Below are 26,860 nucleotides of genomic sequence, written 5' to 3'. Positions count from 1 at the left end.
TTATAAACGTAATGCCATAACAGGATCGCCAAAGTTCCCTCTAGAGTACCAATATTAGCTATCACAGCTGGTGTTGTCTCTGAAATGTACAATTACACAAATAGAGTAGTGCATAAAAATTCGATCACTATTACTAAGCTATCGTGGTGGGTGTTGTCTCTGAACTGTACAATTACACAAATAGAGTAGTGCATAGAGATTTGATCACTATTACCTTTGGATTCCACACAAGACCAGTCAGGTGGTGCTCCTTCACAAAGGCCTGAAGTTCCGAGAGCACGGTGAGCCACGAGCGGGCCCAGTCCACGTGCGTCTTGTCCCTGCAAATGGGCAAGCAATCCAGCGCTGTTGGTTTCGGGTATTCACCAGTTGCGAATCAGTTCAATACACTACCAAACTCAAGATGTATCTTTAGGCAGAACGGAGCTTTTATTCCAGCTTCAAGGCAGCAATCGAAGAAACTGTGGCGAGGTGGAGTAGATCAATAAAATGGTGCAAATAAAATAAAGTGGGCGATTGGGCTGATGGCAACGATAACTGCAGCATGACAGAATCAAGCATAACTGTAGTTATTGCATGAGCCCCACACTTGCTTTCTTTCTCCTGCCATTGCTATGAGTTTGCTGGAAAATACAGGGGAAAGAGGGGGGCATGCAACCCCCAAAAGTTATTTTGGCTCGAATGTTCACACGTGTTAACTAGATTGTTAATGTTTCCCAAATACAGGTTAAAAAAGTGTCACACAGCCACCGTACAAGAAACAAGAGTGACATGCTCTTCCGGATAATTAACAATGGTCATCATCACAAGCACCATTTTCCATCTTCACTCATCGCATGCTATGTTCTAACAATAACGCAAGAAGGTCGATTGTGAAGGCTACGAAAAAGTGCTCAGCAGAATAATGTTTTCTGGCACCGAGTCTGTTGGAACAGAAAAAGAAAGCACTAGACCTTTTCAACGTATGTTTGTCAATGCAGACGATGCAATATGCATGACCTAGAGACCTTATTAAGGTATAAACAAAAAAAAATGTAATCTCTAAACTCTTCTAGGTCATTTTATCACAATTTTTCACATACTCAATGTGAGCAATAAATCAAAAAGATCATGACAATTCAAAACACCATTTTAAATCATCCAGCAAATAAGCATTGTGCAACAATCTCTGCAGGCTCAAACAACAACTCTTTGCATGTTTTTTTTTTCTGTGTAAGGAAAACTACCAGACAGATGCATCATTCAATTGTGTAACTTCAAAGTTCTCTGTAGTTTCGACTGCAGTACCGACTGTTTTAGCCATAACATGCCATATGCTTTGCCAGCAATGGCCAAGTTTGTTCAGTGCAAATACATTCAAACATGAAGGAAATGTTTTGTGCTAGATTGCCACTTCCCTGTTCTTTAAACAAGTCTATCAGTCTAATTCCAAGCAGCAAATGATGCAAGAGTAATTATGGACACTTATTTCGTGTACAAGAATCTTTAACCTGAATTTGCACATTTTCCATGAAAGTGGTTTCTCTCTCCATGAAGCGAAAAAAGAATTCAGGCTATTAGGCGGGGTTATCTGCCCAGATCTCTGAGCAACTCGGCGGACTTCTTTTTTTAATAAAGTTGCGTCTCTCTCTCTTTTTATAAGAATTACAGCCTGAATTCTATCAGTTTCAGCACTTTGTAATTACTATAAGGTTGCCCTTTCCGTTTACCAAATCATAGGCACTAGCTTTCCCTTCTACTCCAGTTTATTCAACATACCATCGCGAAACACTAGACACGCATCCAACGGCAATTTTAACTTACCTACTAATTATAAGTTATATGGGAAACGTTTATTGAAACTTCATGGAATGAAAATTTGGAAAAAAAATACCCTTAGAAGTTATTAAGAAGCACAACACTTTAAGCTCAGTGCAAAAATATTTTGTTTGCAAGATTAATGGTTGTGAACAGTTTCTTTTTCTGGTTTCTTATCACGTTCGGTGGTGTACTGAACCTTTTAATGTTATATAAGTTGTGAAGATGCAATTTTGTACTTGACTTATTATATATTGTCTGCTTTTCATTTGTTTTTTTATATGTGTATGTGAATATGCATGTATATATATTCACAGATAAGTACATATGTGCGCGTATCTATGTGTGTAAATATATATGCTCTATTAATCTGTTATGTACTCTTATACGGACCGACCACTAGCAAATGTAGGCTAACAGTCCAGCTAGTTTGTAATAACTGCTTATGTTTTGTCAATAAAATTGAGATTCATTGATTGATTGATTGAACCTCTGAACACGAACAGCCTCCGCCTCTGTTTTCATGTAAAGAATAACCCTACACATTCCACAATATACTACGTTAAACTTACTTCTCCTTGTAGTCCACTAGAACCCTGTTGGTGTAAAACTGGCAGGCATCGCTCATCTCCTTGATGAATGGAGCTGGGGCAGGTGCCTGTTCACAGAAACAAAACACGCAAAGGAAGCTCGTCAGACAATGTAAGCAAATGCTTCTGAACTGACACTTTCCCACCGGGAGTCTCACGAAAGACGAGAGGCTACTCACAACTGTCACCCATCCTAGAGCTGCGATGGATTCGCTGATCGCCGACAAGTGGTTAAAGAGCTTGCTGGTGCGGTTCTTCTCCCTGAAATCCTGCAATACAGATTCCAAAACAAAGGTTATGCAGACTACACAGAAGGTGGTGAAGTGTGCTGCCATGCAATCAATTCAAGCCAAAGCCCAGGAATCACAATATTTGGGAATCACAATATTTGGAGTTTTAGGCCCCAAAACTCCGATATGATTTTAAGAGACACTATAGTAAAGTGATCTTGAAACTTTGGCCATCTGGCGTTCTCCAACATCTACTGACATTGCACAGTACATTAGGTCTACCATTTTGCTTCTGTCAAAATGCAACCGCCGCGGCTGCAATCAAACCCGCAACCTTTGGGCCAGTAGCCAAGCACTGCATCCACTGATCCACTATAGAGGACAGCAGTATAAAAGAAGAAAAAGCAGATTTATGCAAACTAGCAGAATCGCACAACACACTTTTATCTTTTTATACCCGTCACTCACAACATGGACCCCTATCTTCTGTCAAGATGTAATTTTAATCAGTGGTTCCCCCGAAGGTAGTGGGGACACTGTTTCCCGCAATGTCTCTAGGTAGACAGAAAATGCTAAGTCAGTGGAGACTGCTTCCCGTAATGTCTCTACGTAGACAGCAAATGCTAATATTGTTATGTTTATTTGGCCACTAATGAAACCACACACTAAAAATCTACTTGCACATCAGACCTCTTAGCAAGCCCTACATACCCTGTAAATATACGGCTCGTAAAAAAACTGCCCTACACCCAATGTATTCAAATATCACCAACGGCAGAAGGAAGCCCGGTCACAAGTGAAAGACCTCCTGAGCTTCATGAAATACAAGTAGAGATACAGGAGGAAACCGGTCTCCAGGAACCATTATCATCTACAAGCCGGAGGCTCCGCAGCGAGACTTGCCAACCCGTCAGTCACACTTACCCTCCGATCAAGGAGCACGCAAATTGACAGGAAACCTCGCGAGTTTACGAAAGCAGGCCAAAATCAAACTCCTCAAGCGACGCAAGAAGCGCAAAAGCCCCTACTATGACCTCAAGATGGCTAACAACGTGAGCACAAAGTATTCTGGACATCATAGCGAAATTGGACGACTTCCCCGCAGGACAAGCCACCGCCTCCCCAAGCTTCACCCCCTCCTCAGAGCTCTCCATCGTCGCTGTCTAACCCCCCCCCCCCCCTTTCTTTCATTCGCGTCTTGCTCACCAATGTGCACCTAAACTTCCCCCACTGTGCACCCGAACATTCCCGCGAGTTTGCCGGTCACGGGAGTGTGTTGCAAATAAAGGAGGAAGAAGGGGCAGCGGGCACGAGCACTAGCCAGAGGCACTGGCTCGCTCAGTTGTTCCGTTCACCTTCGATGTAGCCAGACGATCGGTCCTGGGTCCCCTTCTTTGTTTGTCACAACCAGCTGGGTTGTTTTGAAGGGCACTAAAATTTAAGCACATGAGTGTGTTTGTGCCAAGTCTGATCCAAATTGGTTGCAGTAATTGGGAGCTGAAACTGCAACCATGTTCCCAGTAGCATAACACCATAGCACAATGCTAAACAACTAAGTCACCACAGCAGGCAAATTTCCAGTTCTGCATAAAATCTGTCGCAAATTCCGCAAGCTACATAAAAGAATGACCTTGAATATCAGACACCTTATCTTATCACTACTGCTCTATGCCTTGAAGGGCCCGTAAACCACCTGGAGATCGAAATTCAGTTGTGGTGGGGAAATTGTGCACGACTACGACGAACACACAGGCATCAGAATTTTTCGAAACGGTGCAGTAATGACGGAGTTAGACGCGTTTGATTAACGAAACCGTGACAAGCACACCTGCGCTCTCTCCTGCGCTTCCCTCCGCTGGTATCCTCTCCCACGCCGCTTTGCGCTCTCGCCGAGGGCCCCTCCCCATCTCGCATGGCATACATTATTGCTGACGCGCTGCTTGAAACACCATCTACATTTGGTTGCCGTGACTCCGGCCGTCCACTCTGTCAGTTGCGTTGTAGCTTCGTGCTTGCTCCCGAACTGCGGCAGCCGTAATCGTACCAGTATGGACCCAGCATTGCGCGCACGCCTTTAAAGGATAGCCGAAGCGATGGACCCGGACACGCGCACAGCATGACGAACAACAAGCAGCATGGACAGCTGCTTGCCGGCTGACCGGAAGTCGTAGACTCTGGCTCAACTAATAACAGCATATTTGGCATATTAGGATTGGCGCATCAAAGATGTGGCACAGCACGTCATGTGGAGGCCTGAAAGACGGTGGGATTGTTTCTTGGAATTCGTGGCGCACCGACGGCTTGTAGCGCTACCACGTGTAGAATCGTTTGATTGCGACAGCATTCTGTACACAATGCGCACGTTTACTTGAAATGCTCGAATACATCAGAGGTGTTTTATGGGCTTTTTAACTCAAACAAGTCCTTCCGCACCTTCACATACGATCTAGCCTTTCTAGCCTAATTTATAGATTAAAAAAAAATGTTTGTGTTTCACACGCCAAAACCACGATGCGATTAAGAGGCACGCCTTAGTGGAAGGCTCCGAAAATATCAACCACCTGGGGTCCTTTAATGTGCATCGAAACCTAAATCCATGGGTCTTTTTGTACTCCACACCTATTGAAATGCACCTGCCATGGTCAAGAATCAACAGCGCAATGAGGCAGCGACTGCCGCGGGGAGTAAGATCACAGAAAGAGAAGTACCTGAATTGCTTGAATCTGCTCCGACGTTGGTTGCAGAAGAGTGACGAGGCCATGCTGCATGTACCAAAAAAAAAAACATTTTGTAGCTGAATTTTCAGATATACAGCACAGATACGCATGAATTTTCAAACAATCTATAACTCTTTACCTTGTCAGGCTGTCGAGACTTGGCCACGACACCTAGGAACTGTCGCTGCGTCATCAAAGCTTTCTCCACCATGCTTGCCTGTAAATTGGATAGGGGGGAAAAATTATAATGCATGCAAGCAGATTCAGAACATACATTATATTACAGCGTGCCCATGGCTTCCCTAGCTATTTGAAGCACGTCACCTTTTGGCAATATATACCTTGTGATTGAAAGACAATAGAAGGTGGCATACGTTATAGCAATTTTTTTAGTCTAACGACTGGTATGCTCAATTGATTGCTCAAGATGACCACACTACGTCTCGACGAATCCGGTCTCTACAGATTATGTAGGGTCTGATCTAGGCATCTGAGTCGAAATTACACCGATACGACCTGAAGAGAAGACGACGGAAACGAAAGTATGGCCGTTACTTAGCCCTAAGGCTGTGTTCCAATTATTAGACAGCACGTAGACAGTCTGCGAAGACTGCTTAGAAGACAGCATCGAGCCCATGCTGTCTGAGAAATAGAACGCATTTAGACAGCTTTTAGGCGACGATGCACCACTTTGCATCGAGAAGAAACAGCTAAAATAAACAAATGTAACAGTTGTAATTTCTAGCTTATTTCGTGTTGAAATAAAAAAAAATAAACATTACTCACATTGAGCATCTGGGAAAGTGTCTCCCTGTGTGCAGACGATCATTCCAGCGAGATTTGATCTATCTGAGCGATTTTCTGAGCCACCATCTTGTTTAGACAGCAAAGTAGCCTGCATCGTATTTGTCTACGATGCGGTTTTCTCGAAGCTGTCTATGTTGCCGGCTACGTGAGAATTGGAATGGGACTTAAGATGGTTGCCGTTCATTTAGCTGTCTATTTAGCCGTCTATGGTGAGTATTGAAACACGCCCTAAATTTGTCTGTTTCAATCTACGAGTACTGTACATTTACAGTTCATACACATGCGCAAGTCGATTTTTAACAGAAACCAGCTAGCCCGATCAATTACCATAATTTCGCTTTCTCAACAATGTTGCGGTCGCATTGCCCACAAATATGCATTTTCTTGCCTTTCTCTTCAATTTCACTTGCATGACTGGAATGCGTAATAGTTGTGGGCATATATTTTCATAATACAGTGGAACCTCTGTGATACGATCACAGCTCGTACAAATTTCGGGGTGATACCGATTTTGCTTACATTCAAGGCCAATAAGTAAGGTTGTTGCGAACCATTTCTGGCCCGCAACATATGATATGAACTCATGCTACCGTGCAGGATTGAACAGGTGCTGCCTGCGCTGCCGCGGAAGACACGTCAATCACCCACAGCTGCGAAATACCAAAGTGCGGACATTCACGATGCGCTGCCAGTTTGTCAGGATCGGCCATAAACAGGATGTGGGATCTTCCAAGATTGCTCTCGCGAATCTTGGAGGCCCTAATATGCCTTAATGCCGTTGGCGACACTTTTTTTTTTTTCGATGCATCAACATGTGCTGCTGTGCTCGAGGCAGTGATGTTCAACAGTGTTCACACCTGCCTGAAATGTTTTCAACATAAGACGCCCTACAAAAGGCAGATGAGGACCGGAAGAGGAAGGGGACTGTGTTGGAGGAGGAGCTAGATTTCACATCTACATGCACGACTGTTGGTAACGTGCACACCAGCCAGCTCTGATTTGCAAGGGATACTAAAATTTTAAGCCAACCTCCTGATAGTGGAGGCATGACTGTAAATCTTCCAGAAAACATCCCTCGCTTCATTGCTATAAGAATTAAAAACAAAAACAGTGGTTTTCAAATTTTCTTTTCTTCACTTATTGTGTGCAAAGCGCTCCATAGGTGGCTTTTGCCTCAGTACTATAATGCCACGCAGAAAAGCATACTAACTGGGGCTACTAACTGCTTTGGGACGCAATGCATCTGCTTTCGCACATGCGCCCTATATTTGCGAGTATAAGAATGGTCCTTCAAATCTAGAAACTTTACTGGCAATCATTCAGAGCTTTTCATAATGTTGCTGCAACCCTGAAAAACAATTGGTGAATATGTATGCCAGTTTTTTTTTTTTTTTTTTTTCATTTTTCAAACTGATTTTCGAAGTTTTCTGGTGATGCGAATTTTGAATGATATGAATACTTTTTCTTGCCTTGTCACATTCGCATCACGGAGGTTTCAATTTAATACAGTAAAGGTAAATTTGGCACTAGTGTGTATGGGAGGTGCAATGTTAGATGCTTCAGCCATCATGTATATGATGGGGAGTACATAGATTTGACTAAGCTTCTTTCTTTTGGCCCAGTGTGGCTTTTTTTAACTCCTAAATCTAGAAGTCATTTTAAGCAGTTCAGCAATCCAACCTTGCCACATTGACCCTTTCATGCTGAGCTATTCAAATTAACATACGAGGTTCGCAATGAGCCACGTTTTTTTCATCTAATACAGAAGATAAAACAGATCAATAAACAAAACCACAAGCACGTTCGAAACCACAAGCACAAAAACTAGGCAAATCCATGTACTACCTGTTGTTCCCATGGTCGCTGAATCGTAAAAGTGATGCAGTTCCTTTGAATAAAAAGCTCCAAATCCAGCGCTTGATGTTAAATTAATTCAGCTCTAATTAAGCACTAATTCTGCAGTTTATGTAGCGCTAATGTACCAGAGGTGTTCAAATGAAACGGTACGAAATGTCGTAACAGCGTAACAATTATCACAGATGCCTATGGTGCTAAGTGAGAATACAGCGAGACGTCGAGGGATGCAGTTTGAGTGTCCACTATGGGTTGGAGCATGTGTGGGCACCCACACGCGCAGTAGAGAGCAGAGGCTCTCATAAAGTGTGCCGTCAAAATTACGTGACAGTGCGTGTGAGGACAGGAGGGTGTTCACATTGAGAAATTCAACGATTGAGGAGCAGCAAGGGGTTATCCAACTTCGGTCAGCGGAAGGTATAGCCGAACGATCACTGTGTAGGAGAGGAACGTGTGTCCGACAAGTGGGTGAGAAAGTGGAGGGCCCATTTTCACACCGGCCTTGAGAGTGTGATTGATGACCCGAGACCAGGCCAGGCAAATACATTTATCATGGCTGATCTCATCGACAAGGTGGCCGACCTAGTGAAGAGTGACCGGAGTGTAACATGGGAAGTGTAAGTGATGTAAAGAAACTGGAAAAATAACAGTGAAATGGAAGTGCTTCAACTCTGACTACAAACTCGGGGACACTGTGAAGGACCGCATCTTGTCATGGCCACAGAAATTCAGGCGACAAGGATTTCTTCGGCTTGCTTATCAATGGGAGCATTGCGCTCAGACCTACGGTTTATATTACGAGTAAATTTTTCATTTATACTAACAATGTCGTTCAGTATATTTTATTTCCTTGAACACCCCCCCCCCCCCCCCCCCCCCGTAGTTACCATGTAGGTAGGTCTTGCTGAAGGTCTGAATCCTGCACTTAATGCAGCACTACTGTGAAACTCATTCAAGCCAGCCATTCTCTTGGCAGTTGTGCACTTGCTGACTTAGTGGCACTCTAGCACGTCGCCAGCATTAGGCAGATGCTTCAGAAGCATTTCTTGCAATTTCAGGTCAAGTATTGAGACTAAATTTTGGTTATTCCTGCAGTTACTTTTCACTGATTTTGAGCATTGTTAGCCTTCTTTTTGGCCTGTATCGACTACTGCGTGACCACGCGACATGGGATGGTGGATGGACAAGCAGAGACACTGAATCACGACGCACTGAATACAGTAGAAAGCTTCATGGTAGTGGGCACCTACGTGAGTCTGGACGTCTCCACCAATGGTGCGGCTGAGGCTGAGATAGGCCTGCACGGGTCCTCTGAGGAGAGCCTCGAAACCCTGCACCGAGGCTGACACCAGTTCCACCGAGGTGCCACGCTGCAAAAGGCGCGCAGCAGGAGAACCTCCTCCACCTCCGAAGGCCTGGCCTTCGCATCGCTCCAGCCGGAAGGCCACCTGCTCCAGCCGGTCCACCAGCGCAGCCAACTCCGGCACTGACATGGTTGTCACACTGCCTGAAAGGAGTCCAAAGGGTGGGCTATGAATGCTGTATATTTTTCTATCTTGATTTCAAAATGCCCTTAAGGCCCACAACAAATACGGGTGGACAGGTATATGAAACAGTGCTATGTTTCTATAGACAATAATATCAGCAGATGTTAATGCTCTTGTATTTTGATGTTGGACACGTCCCACTTGCTCTTCACATTAATAATATAATCAGTGCAGACACAAGTACATATATAGTACCATGCAGAGGAGTATTAGTATTAAATCTATCGAAGTTTTATTAATTGTAATTATTCACTTCATGCTACTCAACACATTAGTACAAATAAATGAAGCCATTTCTATGAGTCCATAAAAATAAGAAGGTACATTTAAAGTATGAAAGCAAAATTCCTGAAGAGAATTCAAGAAGATTCTGTAGAGCATTCCCGATTAGGCTCATGCCAAACATCTCTATTTTCTGGGTCTTTCCACTGGAGCAGTCCACATCTGCTAACCTTGGCATTGAACAATTGGTATTCATTACTTTCACATTTGGTTTTCTTTGTCTTGCAAATTTAAGCATTCCTGAACCATGTGACAAGGTTGTAAGAGCTCCATTTAGGAGTATAAAACAGCGGCTGACCATGATTCAAGTTGGGCTGACCAAATACATAAGCAGTTTGCCAAATGATTTCAGACACATTCAACCCATCGCACACATTGTAATACCAAACAACTCTGAAATCAAGAAAACCTAAACACAAACAATATGACAAAACTGGAGGCTACACCTCACCAAGCGTAATATATGCTGATTATAGTATCATTCCACCCGTGAAAAAATAAAATGTTAGCGATGTTTTCAGCTGCTCATACAAAATGAATGTCTTTTTCAAAATAAAGAAGCAAGAGAAGAGCATAGTCATGTAATTCTAAAAGCAGAGCGCTAGCACCGTACTTCAAGCAAGTATTCTCAGCGCAAATGAAATGTGGCAAAACACTAGAAGGAAAGGCCTCCAAGGATTTTGATGGGAACAAACCTGCCAAGGGTGACAATGCCTACATTATGAAGTTATGTGTATCAGGCAATATGTAAATTGCTAACATGCACCTATGTCTTAGCTGCACAAAATACTGCCTTAAATGCTACAAGTCCTGGTGTATGAAACACTCAGCCTCTGCTTTTTCAGAAAAAAGCCTTTCTAGCACTTATAACTTAGTGTATAGCCAGCCTCAAAAGCCTTCTCACTAGGTAAATGTCCAGGTTTTTATCTGTAACGGGACAGTCATTTAGAAAACATGCTTCTTGAAATGGAGGAGGTGCAGAAGAGATCTGTGTAACTGCTCACAGAAGCGAAATGCTAGGCAGCCTTGTTCACTTTGACGATACAAGAATATTTCATGTATGAAGCGTATTATTGTTTACAACAGTCCTGCACAAGACATGCTGCTTCTTTTGCCCTACCTTTCAGAAGATGAGGTGAGCTACATATAGAACATGGCCATCTAAATGTTGGTACTATTTTCAGTTTGTCTCAAAACACTTATGGCATCACAGTTCCAATTTTCATGTAGTTAAACTCTTATTAAATTATTCTAATGAATGAGTACGAGCATTTCTTTAAAAAAAAAACTGAACTATGGCTGTGTTTCATTTTATATCTGCATACTTAGCAAGTGCTGACAAGGGCCATTCAAACATTCCTACAGGTCAAGAATTTCCCAGACCTTCGGAGACAAGAGAAAGTGACAGAAGTGACCATGCTCAACTATGCTTTCCCATTTCAAGATGTGCTTATACACTAGAAAACTGCAAAGCCTCTCAAGCTATTTAGGTCCTTAATCGGACCACACACTATGTAGCAACCTCATATATGAGACAAAATATGAAACACATCTTGCCAAAGCAATATTCTGTCATGACAAATATCCTGTACGTTCAACATGAATGACAGTTTGTGCATGCACTTCATAACGAAGAAGGAAGCCTAGGAATAGATAATTTGGATTAAAGTTCGTAACAGCACGACTGCGATCATCTCTGATAGCCTTCAGTGAAGAGTATATTTTCCATATAAAACCAAAAGCTGTGCGTGAATATTTTCCTAGTGCGTGATGCAAGTCTATGGATCAAGAATATTTTCTATGAAGCATATTGCAAATTAAACACATTAGGTCGTGCTGCAAAGTGTTTACAAAGAATTTGCCGATGCTTGACTTGGTTCTTGATAGCACAGTCAAACTGTTGTTCTTAATTCCTTTTTGGTACGCTGTGAGCCGTCACATATGCAGTTTATATACTAATTATGTCGGCGCCATTGTAAATAAAAATGCCATCATAAATATAATTAGCACAGCATAACAACGACAACGATCTCTCTCACAGTGAAATGTCAACTTTACAACATAACCTTGGCCGTAATTTACACATGCACGAAATAAACTAATTAATTAACCACAGGTAAGCGATTTCACCAAACGTACTAAAAGTTGCCGGTTGTAAGCAATGAAATGCACTACATGCTCTGACAGCAATCAGTGGCGTACTACACACTGCGAAAGCTGTCTAATAAATGCAAGAATGAGGCGTCAGCTGACATCACCGGCCAATTGAAAATCTCTATACGATACGCGAATATGCGCCAGCACGACGAAGCTCGAGTACAATGCAGCTGCGAAGTGAAAACGCGCTTGGTGCGCCCGTACACAAACAGCTGTATCCGGCCGCTCAACGCCGTTGTGGGCACCGAAAGATGGGCGAGCTTTTAGCGAAAGAAAGACAAAAATCTCGAGAGGCCTGTCATCGCCACCTGCCTGTCGACTTTGCCCCTCCACAAAAAGCGTAGGCTCCGTTCCAAGGGTCAGTGAGAAAAAAAAAGAATAAGGACTCGCACAGTAAAACCCCCGATGTCCTGCACAGCTCAAAACAACGCGCCGCAGGAGAAAAGAAAAAAAAGGGGGGGGGGAGGGGGGGAGGGGGGTGGTCGGTGTCCAGTCAGCGGCCGGCATGCAAGTTCAGGTGCACGCAGAGTAAGTGCCAGACCAAAATAGACAGTACACGTAACAGGCAGCAGAAGTTAGGCAGACGAGAGAAAAAACAGTTTAACGATGCGCGTCATTTAAACCTGTTTGTGTTCGAAGATTTCGAAGGCGGAGGCGCGTCGCGCCCGAGTGATCAAGCGCCAGCTGCACCGATAGCTCCGTTGCAGGACGAAAACGCGAGAAGACTTCCACAAATCGTCTCGCAAAAGGAGCTAAAACGGAGTCTTTCGCCACCCACACTGCCGTGAGTCAACCGGCTTCTAAATCAAACATGTCCGAGAGGGAAGAATCAGAACGAAAAAACGCAAGAAGCCAGTCCACTGGAAGCAGACGACACATCGGCGCGCGTAAAAAATGTAAGAAACAATAGCAAAGCTGTACAGTAGCACGTCTATCAGTCTAAATGGGCGCGAAGAAGCGAGTTCGAACGACGTTCTGAGCTTACCGAGGTGATCTCGAGCCACTCGAAGTCCCGCGAGCCGAGTGAGTACAGCGTTGAGACGGTCTTCAGACATTTATCCAAACAAGTCTGACGGCGACAGCAGGGCGGGACGCTTTCTGGGGAGGCACCGGCGGCAAGAGCAGCGACGGTGTTCGAAGCAAACGCGACTAGCAGCGGGACAGGTGGAACCGTTTCTTCTCGCTAACGTAGGGTCGGCTAGTAGTGTTCAGAAAACCACGGTGGCGATGACTTTTCCGCTGCTGCCGCTGCGAACCAAACGTCGGGTCGCCCGAGCAGCCAGCCAGCCGCTGTCGGAGAGAGCGCGCACACGGCAAGGCGAAGGGGGAGGTCCTTCCCGAAATACACACAAGCAGCTTCCGCCGAATGTGACGCTCCTAGCGCCGCTCGCTGTTGCGCGCAAAAAAAAGACGACGAAACCGGTATATGAAAAAACAAAACACGGGGAGGTTGCGTGTAGCCGCGCGAGTTTTCTCTTTTGCTCTTACAACCGGCATTGAGAAGTTGCTTACAACGACTTTTTTTCATTTTTCGAGGCGCGAAACCCGATTTTCTACCGGGGCTTGTTTCGCTCGCGGCATTCCGATTAATTGACTGCGTGGGCTATAAAGCAGTGCAGTTCGGCGAGCGCTTCAAACGAACCCGCGGACGACCTGAGAGATCACCGCGGCGACCGCTCCCTCCCCCATCTTAGCGCGAGCGCTATTTCGGGGTCGTCAAGTGAGCCTCCTACCACGAATGACGAATGTTTGGGACCTCCACCCGCACCGCGGCGACACAACAGACCGCCAAGAATGGGGCACTTGCGTAAAATGATGTAACGGCGGCTCCATTTCCACGCGCTCCGTCTGATCGCGTTGCGTGGAGTTAGCGGGAAACTTCACTTCGTTCGCTCTTGCGCGTGTGGCATAGCAGTCACTGTCAATTATTAACGCAGAACGAAGCCCACATAGCTTGAAAGAAATACTACATAAAGAAACAATCCATCTCGTATTAGTGAATTAGTCTTTAAATATACCAAAATTGCCACGTTGTCCGCGAGAGGGTGCTTGGCAAGAGAGAAACGTTGCAGAGCGACGCCACCTTGAGATTCGCGCACTAGTCGCCGAGACGTCATAGATTTCGACGGAGGGTGGTGGAACATACGCCGTTTGTAATGGATAAAAATGAAGTACATCGGCCTCTGAGCGGGCCAGAGATTAACACACCTACTTTCAGTAAATTCGGTTGGGAAAATGCCGCCAAAATACGAAAACAGCACTTCGAAATCCGTGACGTCAAGCGCGGAGACTTAAGCGCGAGACCTTGGCTTCCATTTTATACGGTGAAATTATTGCCACTGGAGCTTTTAGGGTGCAATTTATTCATGTAAAACAGATTGATTGTTTTATTTTACTGTCCTTTCAACGAAAAAAGACAAGCTTCACAATAGCGACGGCAGACGAACACACAGTCTTTTAAAGATAGCATGTTTGTTGTACGCTCCGTGATTGAGAGAGCCTGTGCTCGTCCCGCGTGATCGGTGATGCCTGGAACAGCTCGGGCTATTGTTACCGGAAAACCACATAGAAACTCTATGCCGGAAACTACTCATGCAAGAAAGCGTCTGTCGATCGTGTGCGCCACCGCACAAGGCGGCGATTGCCTTTGAACGCACGCGTCAGCGCCGTCGTCTGTTACCGCAGCCAACCGAAGCACTATATCTACTACGCGGCGCAGACGAGAAACCGCCGACGACGCGCTAAGAATCAATCAACGAGAACCGACCGAGAGCGGTCAAAGCACGCGTAAACTTTGCTAACGCCGGATCAGGGACTACACGTATACGCTATTAAATAGGTACTAACTATGTTACTCCTGGCCACTACTTAATGTAGGTGCATCGATAAATATTTTTTTCTTGTTGGTTCTCTTTCTGTATTGTGCGTGCCAGTACTAACAATGTTACTCCTGGCCACTACTTAATGTAGGTGCATCGATAAACAATTTTTCTTGTCGGGTTATCTTTCTGTATTGTGCATGCCAGTGATCCAACAGCGCATGGGAAAAAAAAAAAACGTTGTAGAAGCCTTCGATGCATCATTAAACACTCTATTTCCAAGGTACGGGGGATCTGTTGAATTTTTTTTTTTTACTAATGCATACGTAGACATCTCCTCTATCAGCAAGAATGAATTTTCACTTTTATAAACACTCTAATGCAGCCATTTTACCACATGAGACGCCGCGGCTGGGCCCCTTTCGTCGACCAGGAGGCGTTGCCTCGACATATACGCTATGCACATCGGTGCTACACGCTTGTACGTTACTGAGCGTTCCAATTAAAAATAAATAATAATTTCCAGACAGAACAGCAGCAAGGCACGATACTTGGCAAGGGCTAACAATACTTCGAACCATTTTAAAGTCAAGTCAATTAAGTTTCGGGGCATTACGTGCCGAACCTCACGCAGTGATATGAAAGGGATGTCGATAACCACGTGCTTTCTTCAACTTGCCACTTAATGACAGCACTCGCGTTTTTTTTTTCTTTCTTGCATTTCGCCTCGTCCAAATTCAGTCACTTTGCCCGGGATTCAAACTCGATCGTGCCCTGGAGCATATCCATAGCGCACAAGTACGTCGGGTACTACGGTCGCTGCTATGATCTGCCGGCAGTCTGCAGTCCTCGCAAGGCCTGCCGGGAATTGATTGATTGATATGTGGGGTTTAACGTCCCAAAGCCACCACATGAACCGGGAACACTACAAGTTCGCGTAGGAGGCGCGAGGGTGAGAGGCGGTTACTGAGGGGTTTTAGGTTAAGCGTCGAATTATCAGTTTTGACCTTTGCCCCTCGCGACACGACACCGAAACACCATTTCGACTTCGCATACAGAATGACTGCAGCGTACACATTATATGCCTTCCCTGGCACGCGCGTAAGGCCTAGAACCTCGAAGTGAAATCAGGACTGCACTGCGTACATACAAATTCCACCGGACTTATACGTCACGAAAATGCGGTGGCGCTGTCTTGGTAGGCAAAAGACTCTATGCCTACCGCTGTTTCTGCTGGGTTTTCGATGGTGCATGTGGTGTTCTCAGTCAAGCAACGAGAAAAAAAAAAACGGTACGCCGACGAACTGCGACGCGGTTAAATGTGAGTCGCGTCTCACAACTTAGTTTTGTTTGTTGGCGCACATCGCAGCCCTCAGCGCTTATGGCGGAAGTTACGTGCGGACGTGTCTTGTTGCGGGGGATGGGCCAAAAGGAGGGAGAGGGCTGTTTTGGACACCCTACCCATCCATACGAAGGCGCGAAGTACTGTGGCGACAGCTGCAGACTCACACCTTTCCTTCTCCTTACATTCTTCACCTCATGTACCCTTCTCTTTACCCGTCCTCCTCCTGTAAATATTGCCCCGCACAGAAAGCAAATCTTAATCATATCATGTGGGGGTGCCCTAAGCACCCCCCTCCACCGTCCCTTCGAAAACTAATTAGTAATGAGGAGCAGTGGGAGGCTGCCATGCGCAGCTTGAAACCCGACGTCCAGGAGGCCATCCTGGGTTGGGCAGAGAGGGTTGCGGAGGACTATCGAGCGTAGCAATCTCTCCTCATCTCTCTTCCATTGCACCTTTCCTTTACAAAGGAAAAATAAAGTTTATACCTACCTACGTGCGGACGTCGCTATAATTTTACCCATAATGTCGACATTGGCCTACCTGTGTTTCCAAACATGGAATGGGTCTATAAATGGGGTTTATGATTAAGTGTGTATAAAAGCACAACCACGGGACGATGCATCGAGCGGAGGTGACAGGGTACTATGCATCCTGGACAAGCAATCTCAACTTGTCCGTGGCTTAATATTGTAACAAAGGCGACTGAATGTCTCACTTTAGCAGATCCTTGATATATATGTATAGGTGCAGAGACCAGCTAAGCTTACATGTGAACAAAATGAGGCTTTCTTGATAAGGAAACACCAAGGCGCACGCGTCAGCCAAGAATCACTGAGCTTACGGCGAGTTTTATTGTACGGTAGACAGTTACAGAAAGGTGTTTTCTGATAGTTTCCCACACGCGCAGAGAGCGAAAGAAGAAATGGCACCTCTTACTGTTTTCAGCGAGTCCTGTCTAGCCCTGTACAACTCTCTTTAAAGCGACACACGTAAACTCGCTTTGGAGAGTCGCGCCTCAGAGGACTCTCCCAAGAGTATTGTGTTCTTCAAAAGACTTAACGAGCACCTTTCAAGAGGGCCCTGAAACACTTTTTCAAGTAACCATGGAATGAATTCACTGGAAGAGCTTATTGCCTCACGAGCTCAACGCCGCAAACATTTTAGGAATCCGTCCAGTGCGAGTGGAGTTACAAGGATTTGTAGCATGCTGCAATTGCATTCTCTCTTCTCTCGTCCCGACGAAATTGCTGGAAGCTAAGCAGGAAGAGATGGGAGGGAAAAAAAAAAAAAAAACGTCACCCGCGCCTCATGACCTTGAGCACTTCTTTTTTTTCTCTTTGAATTCGCGGCTTTTTAGTGTGATCGCGCGGGCACAAGTAGCGGCCTCCCGCGGCAATCTCTGTAACAACTGAGCGCGCCATGTTCAAATCAGCCAACGGCTGATAGATGGGCTTTCTACGACTGATTTTTGAGCGTCTTCCGTCATTTGTCGAGAGAAGAGAAAGCAATTTTTATTTGACTTCGATAACGTATTGTGAATTCCAGGCTGCATGCTGCGCTTTAATATTTGACTCGCGTATTGTCCTCTACTACCGATAGGCAGCGTTTTCTGACCATGCTCAAAAAGTGTTGCAGGGCCCCTTTAAAGAGAGCTCTTTATGTAGTACTAACGAGAAGGTGTAAAAAGACGTGTCGGCAAACTCACTGCAGACTCGAATCTGAGTCTGACTGTGTCTGGGCGTGTAATATTTTGGCGGGTTTGAGTCCGAGTTGGTCCGATTGCGGAGAACATTTAGTGAGTCTGAGTCCGAGCAAGCCTTAAGTGCAAAATATATCCCTTGAGTGAGTCTGAGTGAGTTCCACCTTGTATTGCCAAACTATGGTGATACTTGACCCTTCGATGCGGTACTGTTTCTTCTAACGTATCGTCTTTTTTTATATATACATACAATGATCCCACTCAGGTTCGAGATGCAGTGTGAAATACACCTCATCCGATCCCTAACTTGATTATAAATCTTTCCCCATACGTCGAAGCAGACGACCTCCGTGTGCACCGACCCGGAGACTTGGACGACGAGGACAAACCCGAACGAGCCACGCAATACTCTGGGGCAGGAGAAGCCTTCGCGGTGCAAAAAAAAAAAAAAAAAAAAAAAGCACGAATTGTATCCGCGTAGTCGTTCGGCATCGCAAGGGGCGGCAGACGACCTGACCTCGCGTGAAAAAGACGAAGCCGCCTTTCCTCGTCCTTGAGTATTCGACACGGTTAAGCCACGGGAGTAGAAAGATACGTCCCCTTCTGCAACAACGGAAACGCTTGCTACGGGCTGTGACACCACTGTCTGCCTTGTACTTACTCTGCTTTTGTTTTTTTCACTCGCCGGCTGCCCTCTCCACATACAGAGTCGGCTTCCGAAGCCGGCCCGACGTACAAGGATGAATAATGGAGACACGATGGTTCATTGTGCTCCCACATAGCACCGAGAGACAGGTCTTCCACGTTCCATACTGCGTGAGCCCAACGTAGGTGTCCCCACTTTCTTCGCCAACAGACACCGCGCGTCTACCGACATCATATAGAACAGACTTAATGGACTCGGCTTTCCTAAGCGACCAGGCCGAAATCGCCGTGACAGAATACGGAGATACCGGAACCGCGAGGGTGTAATCCAAAATATTATGGTGTAGGATGCCGTATATTACGTGGGTAGTTTGTTACACTATGTTTCAGCAATGACTGCAACACTTTACCGTGTATACGCTACTGTATTAGCGGTCCCTGGTAAGTGCATCCGCGATCCGCAAACATTTTATCTGCGCGGGCTGCTTGACGCGTACAGTGGCACGTTGAGATGATTACAGTGGCGAATACAGATTCATAGTGTCAACAGATTTTAAAAACCGGCGCTGCTTAAGCCCCCTCATATAGGCGCGTGCAGCTATCGGTACGTGTAGTACGAGCATTGAGTTAGCTCTGATCTTTGTTATCATTCAAACGGCTTGCTTATGCAAAAGCGTTCGCTGCATTACGTTATCTTCACTCTCTGTCACCATGTGGCATCTTTCGCCACCAGCGTTGGTTATGCGATAGCCGGCCGTCGAGGGCTCGTGGAACTTTTTGACCACCCCTGTACGAGTATCCCTGGAGTATAGCCAGGGATGTGGTAGGGAAGAGGTTACTTTTCCTTTCCGGAATTCTCAATTTGGCATAAAAACACACAAAAATGCACAAAATCCCCCCCCCCCCCCATTGAAATAAACTTATGGCTACGCCCCAGATGTTTATCGACCAAGACTACCGACTATATAGATAACACGCGGCACACTGGCGGAATAGCCGTCGTTCACAAAAGACACCCCCCCCCCCCCCCAGCCCCGTCGGGGGCCCTCCTCCTCTTCACAAACTGCGGAGAGAGTGACAGGAAAAGGGTTCGTCGCACCTTTGAAAACGACGAGTCGCAGTCGACGGGGCCTTCCACGAAGACCGCAGGCCTCGTGGAACGAACGTCGCCAGCTTCCAATGCTCCAAGCTCGCGTATACAGCGGTCCGCGTCGACTACACAGAAGACTCGTCGATGTGACGGTGGTGCGCGCTGTATCCGCCGGTAAACCGAGCGTCCTGCCTCGACAGGAAGTCTTGCGGGCGCCGCGCTACACGCCGTACGCGCGCGACCTCATCCGTGCAACGGCGGCGAATTCCTCACGCACAAGTCGGCACGCAACAGCAATGCGCGCACGAGTGCAGAAAGACTCGGCAATTAGGGCAAGACGGCCTCTGCCGACTCGGAGGGGGCAGCGGTTCAAGAATTCATGAAGTGTACACGACCTCTTAATCCCAACCAGTCGTCGCTGCGTTTTCACACCGCGGCACACAAGGTCTCGCTAGCCGCAATCCAGCGTTCAAGGTCGAAAGGGCAGCGTCGGCAACGCGCTGGCGAAGCGACTAAACTAGCCGATGATGCATAGCGGAAACAGGCGAGTGGAGTGAGTGAGTCCATTTTACAGCTCACACACGAGACTTACCCCCGTATTCTAGAACCTCCCTTCACTCAACGCTTCGCCTTCACTTGAAAAAGCCGATGGGAGCGCCATCTCTAGGTACGGCAAGTCACTGCATATCAGCAATAGTCTGCTGCGATTCTTGAGTAGCGCAGCGTCACTTTCAGCCGAGTGGTAGCGCAGTGCTCAACTCTGTCAAGTGAAGGGTGGAAGTAGAGTCGAGGAGCGTTTGTTAGTCTCGTTCTGATTCACCGCACGCGCCGTAGAAACGTCGGCCCATTCAAGACGCGTTGCCCACACAACTGGCAATGTGGGGCGTCCATATTATAGGAACATATGTTATGCTCAGCAGCTAAGTATGTACCAAACGAAAGCGTGCAATTTGCATTGTCGTTGTCAGGTTACAAAACGTACGTGAACGTTTTGAAAAAAAAAAAAAGAAAACGGTCAGTTTGGCACGATCCTTCCGTTCGTCCCCGTAGTGGGTACACCCGATATCGGCTCAGTGCATTCGCGCAATTCAAATTGTCGCCTTATCCGAAGCTCGTGTTCTTGCCCGACACGTCAAAGCGGTACGGCGGCGCACAAAAAGAGGCCGCCGTGGAGGACTGTTTTCGCCTGTCTCTTTTTTAAGGGGGCGAAGCTCCTTGGGGTCGCGCCATCAGCGTCCGTCGGCGTGACACGCTATGAATACTCATATGGATACTGATACAGTTATTCATATACTTATAGTTATCCATACGGATATCCATATGGATACGGATATCCATATGGATATGGACATCCGAATGGATATGAATATCCACATGGCTACAGATACTCATATGAATATCACCATGAATATCCCTATGAACATTTCAACACCATATCCGCATTGTGATTAATAAACAACTTCGTATGGCATGTGCACACACACATGTCACGTCTTTGCATGATCTAGTGGGCAATGTAAGGAGGTTAATGATGACACAGAGCTTCGCCCACTCGTCAGCATTCACTTCGTGGATGTGCTGAGATTTCTTCGGTGATCGCAGTTTGTGACCACGACATTCACGAGCGGTGCAGCTACGAAGCCTCGCACAGCCTGCAGGACAAGCCCGTTCCGAAGGCTTCGGGTGGAGGGCTTCCTTCGCACTGAGCGATTGAGATTGCATTAGCAACGAATGTAACACGCGTTCGAGGCCCACACGCAGCCATCTAAAGCGCAGTCCTTGCCGTATCGCTTCAAATGTGCGCGAGGATTATTATATAATCGAGTGATTGGCTTATTGATTGATGTTCAGAGGGAAGGGCGCCTGTCTAGTGAAAGGCACCCTTGCCACAAGGAGGCACAGCTTTGACGTACACGGTGCTTCAATATCCCATAAGTCGTTGGTACGAGAAACAGCATCGTACACTCTTCGGATGCCTACAACAGGCAAGGCAATGTTATACTATGGCATAACATTGCGTCTCTTCCTCCCTATATAGGTGGAAAGAGAGAGAAACTACTTTACTCATTCCCTCTCGTAAGGACCGCGTGGTGATCGATGCGGAACGCGCCGCGTCTTCTGCGTAGGCACGGCTGCATTGTGAAGGGCGGAGTCGTCGATAGAGGAGCCTTATGAATGTACGTACTACGAAAAGGGGCGGCGCCAGCGGGGGGCATGGGTGCACTGAAGCCACCCAAAATTATCCCCTTGTCCCCTTTCCTCTCCCGCGCAAAGAGCAAGCATAGTCAAAACACAATGCATAAATTCTGTGCCTCCCATAGACCGGACATAACGCTAGGCCTGCGCTGGGTATGAGGTGTCATTTGACACGGGCACGCCGACGGCTCATACACGAAATGTGCAGGTGAAATGAAACTAAACTTCTATTTTATTATTATTATTATTATTATTAACCGTCTTTCGACAGCGTTAAAGGGCTCTGAAACATTTTTTCAAGTAACCATGGAATGAATTCGCTGTAAGAGCTTATTTCCTCACGAATTCAACGCTGCAAAAATTTTAAGGATCCGTCCAGTGCGAGTGGAGTTACAAGGATTTGTAGCATGCTGCAATTACATTCCCTCTTCTCTCGTCCCGACCAAAGCGCTGGATGCTAAGCAGGGAGGGATGGCATGGCCACAGAAAAACGTCACGCGGGCCTCGTGACCTTGAGCACTTTTTTCTTTTTTTTTTTGCTTTGAATGCGCACCTTCTCAGTGTAATCGTGCGCGCACGGACAAGTAGCAGTCTCCGGCGGCGATCTCTGTAAGCGAGCGCGCCATGTTCAAATCAGCCAATGGGTAGCAAAAAGCCCATTTATCAGCCAATGGCTGATAAATGAGCTTGTTATGTGTGATTTTTGGGTATATTCCGTGATTCGTCGAGAGAAGAGAAAGCAATTTTCAGCTGACTTTGATAATTTATTGCGCATTCCTGGTCGCGTGCTGCGCCATAATATTTGGCTCGCGTGTTGTCGGGGGGAGCCTCTACTACCCATCGCCAGCGTTTTCTGACCATGCTCAAAAGGTGTTGCAGGGCCCCTTTAAGTGCAGCCGCCGGGATTTCAGTGGTATAAAGGGCGTAGCAATAAATATTTTGCGGGGGACGAGTGGAGGGGCGTTAAAGACCTTTACGCATTTTCGCACGTGTGTTGTATGTATGCAAGTATATAACATTGCATTTTTTGAAGGGTAGGTGGGAGCATGGTCATCGGCAGGATTCTTTATTGGGGGGGGGGGTTGCAAATCAGTGTTGCATTGCACTGGTGCACCTTGTGTGAGGGCAAGTGCTTTTTCGTAGCTTTAGGTGGGGAAGGGGCCGGGGGCAAATGCCCCTCTCGCAGCCCCCTGTCGATGCCTATGGGTGGGGGTGAATCTCCCCCAACCCGTTCCACATGGCTTCGCCAACGTTAGGATTGTTGGCCATTTTGCGATTAATATCGGAAATCATGAGCTTTATTACGTCGGAAGAGTTGCGTCAGACCATCTCCAGCGTCACGTGGAAAGGTGCTTGTTTTCCAAAAGTACGTTAGTAAATAGCACGCAAAAGAAGACGTGTTCAAAGAAGGCATGACTCAACCTGTTTACTATAGCGTACACGGGTCATCTATAGTTAACAACGTATACCTACCCACGCCATCGCCCAGAAAAAAAAAAATAAAGGACCCGGGTGACCTAATCGCCTCTTGGTCACGGAAACGCGCAGTTCGAACACCCCGAACACCGAATACGGGAGAGCTCAAAAAGAGCGGGAAGTGGTCAACCGTAACACGATAACAAGACCACTGGTTCCCTGCAGCTACAAAGGCCGCGTTGCTCTCCGATTGCACGCAGGGCGCGGGGAGAGCTCGACCTCCGATAGAACGACACGTTAATGTTTACAGCACCTCGTGACACCTAAAGTCTCGTATCACCGTGTTTATATACACCGTGTATACTACGACTGCTGCATTTGAACGCTTAGCGTAAAGCAAAACACTGAACTCAACTGACCGCCACTGAAAGGGGGGGGGGGGGGTGACGAAGCCCTTAACTCGAACTAACCAAAACGAAACGGCAATATGTACTCCCTGTAAAGGGAGTACATATTGCTTGATTTCAAGAACTTCGCACTGAATCCATTTCAGGAACATTTTACTCGATTAGTGTCTTGGTTATTTAATGCTCGAGACTGCATTGTAGCGCGAGTGTTGTTTATGCCCGTTGTTTTGCATGTATTGGAGTACCTTGCGAGTTGCATTCGATAACTGCCGAGTGAACACGTTTGTGCGTAATTTGTTCCGCCTTATCTGAGAATATATTTGTGTTTTGTTATCAGCTCGCGGCGCTGGCTCGTTCTTCGGATCACAGCCGGCGTTTGCTGCGCACCAAAAGGATCAACTCTAAAGTGTCCATGCTTTCGTGGCGCGTTTCGGGGTTCCCACACGTCCGCCCTCAGAATCAGCCCGGCGATGGCCTCCTTATTAACGGGACTAGTGACTATAATATACCGTTGCGAGCTGTACGATGCTCAATCATGTGTTCTCTGCCGGTAGCAACGCAACTTTCGTGTACGAATTTGCATGGGTAATTAGAAAGGTTGAAAAACAGATAAATTACTTCGCTGAACTTAGGCGAGACACCATACTGACCCTGCACATAACAAATCGCACATGGATAACGAATAGATTGTGTATAGATAACGAATGTCCACTACACAATAACCACCACAGGGTGAAACAACGAACATTAAACCCACTATAGGTAATACTATCAGTGCAAAGAGGGCACCATATAAAACAGAACACTGCGTCAGCATTGACTCCTCCTGATTGGTCACTTTCGAAATACTTCAAGGCGCCCAGCATGGGCAGTGACGGCGGCACGATGCGTGACACGGTGCTTCAGACGCGACACGTTTCCAAGCGAAACTTTCGACGCTTACTATTTTTAAGGGTGAAGCTCCTTACGCTGAGGCTCAGTCCTTCCTTCGTTGTTGTTAGTCTGTCTGTCCGTTGTCGCAGACAGATGGACAGACAGGCGGAGCACGGACAGGCAGACGGAACACAGACGGACAGACAGACGCCTTGGAGATGCGGGCAGTGGTGTGGCATGTTGCGAGCTTCGCGGCCGCGCCATGAGGCGTCGCCAACATCGAAACAACGACAGCGCACCGCCGGCGGCGGCGAACAAAGTCCCCTCTAAGCCTTTTTTCTGACAATTTTATTGGTAAGACTTGAGACTGGTACACATATAAACTACACTTCTAATTTAATTTTAAGCATTTGTAAGTATGAATAGTGCGAACGCGTAGAAGATTAGAAAGTGACCCACGTATAGCTGGCTGCGCAAACCCGAGAACACAGTCGGTGCGCCCTGCTCGTGAAAGGCCCGCGGATACTTTGATATTAATTACAGAAAGTCTGCCAAATATCGTCAACGAGGTGTTACGACATCTTCAGCTACAGAAGTGCAGGAACGTTATCGGCGTACCTTTACTTACTGCAACAAAGATTTCGTGGAGTGCGATGGATATATTAGCCAGCGCTGGACCAACACCACATAGAACTATAGTTCTATAGGTGGCGTTGGCTGTACAGCTTCTGTGCTCCGGGCATCTGCGTTGGGAATATACGTACCTTGTTTGCACATGAACGCTGATGCATGCATCTTGTTCACTGCTGTACATACTAAAACTTTACTTACGCGGCCTTTATTTAACATCTATTGACTTGCAATAAAAGACTATATATTGCCACAAGTTTGTATGATCAGCGTTGTCGTTTCACTCGGCTTGTATGCGGCATCACTCACTCCCTCACTAAAGTAAGTATGCAAGATACTTGTGAGCTTCTAGTAAATAGTTTACTGCATTGTATTATATTAAAACGAGAGAATTTGAGACAAGGAGCCGCTCCAACGAGCGGCGGACATCCATGACGCAGAAGCAGACGACGATGGTGCCGTCTGCTATGAGAACAGACAGCCGCCATATCGAAACGCCCTGGTGGTTTGAAAACTATTTCGTTTTACACGCAGCTATAAATTATAAAAACAATGTTCTGATTTATCATTTCCTTGAAAAAGCTATTTGAGTGCAGAAGTTAATAACTTTCCTCAGTTGTCAGTAAAATAGTGATTTTCCAATTTTCGTACAACTGCTGCCAGAATCCAGGCGGTGAACATCACGTCCAATTTTTGTTCCCATTGGCTCCATGGACATGTCACTCCCTTGATGCGGGCCCGATAGGCGAAGGTGAAACGCGCACAAAAACAGGCGGGTCCCGAGCAGAGGGCCCACGAAACTTCGCCCCCTCATGATTATTTGCTCCGTGGATATTATCTGTGATTGTTTTTTGCTTTTTCGTGGTTCGCTGTGCGCCTGTCGGCCTCTCTTTGAGTATACACCATATGGATGCTGTTCCTCGAGACAGCGTCGATTAACAGCAAAAACTAAGACCGCGTCTACAAGACTTTTTGGCTGACATACTCGAGTATACCGTGGCGTGAGCAATAAGAGTGAGCCGACCGTGGAGACGAGTCTGATCGGCGGCTGCGTGGATCACGTGGGACACGAGTAAAATGTAAATGTTATCGCACCTATAGTCACTTCGCAAGAGAGCCAATTGAGACGTTTCCGAGCCCCGCCGCGGTGGTCTAGTGGCTAAGGTACTCGGCTGCTGACCCGCAGGTCGCGAGTTCGAATCCCGGCTGCGGCGGCTGCATTTCCGATGGAGGCGGAAATGTTGTAGGCCCGTGTGCCCAGATTTGGGTGCACGTTAAGGAACCCCAGGTGGTCGAAATTTCCGGAGCCCCTCCACTACGGCGTCTCGCATAATCATATGGTGGTTTTGGGACGTTAAACCCCACATATCAATCAATAAACTCCTTTGGGGAGTATACTCCTTCGTAGTTACTGCCAAAATGGCGCAATGGGTGTGGCAGGTTGGCTATACTCCTATAAAGAAGCAACCTTTACTTCGTAGAGAGTATTTTACGGATGAATTTTAGTGCCGCCCTGTTTGTATTTGTATTTTCAACAAATAAACGAACAGCGCTATACGGTATAGACGCACACGCATGAACACGCCTGCCTGAAAAGACTTGGTAACCCGTGGAACCTCTTTCGTAATTGGGACAGGGGAATCGCAATTGTTCCCTTCGAACGAATGATTTCCAGTAAGCGCGAGTAATACGCTCACGCCGATACCGTCTGTGCCTTTTGTACACGTCGCCTATCGATATACTACCGATTGAATGATTT

The 26,860-nt window shown here is 46.5% G+C and overlaps 1 protein-coding gene across 4 annotated transcripts in view; it reads right to left on the bottom strand.

Moving 5' to 3' along the window:
- Window positions 1-26,860, bottom strand: part of capt (adenylyl cyclase-associated protein 1) — a 44,417-nt gene that overhangs the window by 10,036 nt on the left and 7,521 nt on the right. For 2 of the 4 annotated variants that reach the window (XM_037421809.2, XM_075887045.1), the window contains exons 2-7: window positions 9,246-9,502; window positions 5,474-5,551; window positions 5,326-5,379; window positions 2,567-2,656; window positions 2,370-2,455; window positions 215-320 (exon numbers count right to left, since the gene is read on the bottom strand). In XM_037421809.2, the coding sequence (XP_037277706.2) occupies window positions 215-320; window positions 2,370-2,455; window positions 2,567-2,656; window positions 5,326-5,379; window positions 5,474-5,551; window positions 9,246-9,488 (657 nt within the window). In that variant the 5' untranslated portion in view covers window positions 9,489-9,502. Of the gene's footprint in view, window positions 1-214; window positions 321-2,369; window positions 2,456-2,566; window positions 2,657-5,325; window positions 5,380-5,473; window positions 5,552-9,245; window positions 9,503-12,966; window positions 13,489-19,588; window positions 19,747-26,860 lie in introns of those variants that run through there. The other 2 variants (XM_037421810.2, XM_037421807.2) reach the window with 2 other exon arrangements.

Source organism: Rhipicephalus microplus, chromosome 2, assembly GCF_043290135.1.
Source record: "Rhipicephalus microplus isolate Deutch F79 chromosome 2, USDA_Rmic, whole genome shotgun sequence".
Taxonomy (NCBI): Eukaryota; Metazoa; Arthropoda; class Arachnida; order Ixodida; family Ixodidae; genus Rhipicephalus; species Rhipicephalus microplus.
This window is presented reverse-complemented; position numbering and strand designations above follow the sequence as displayed.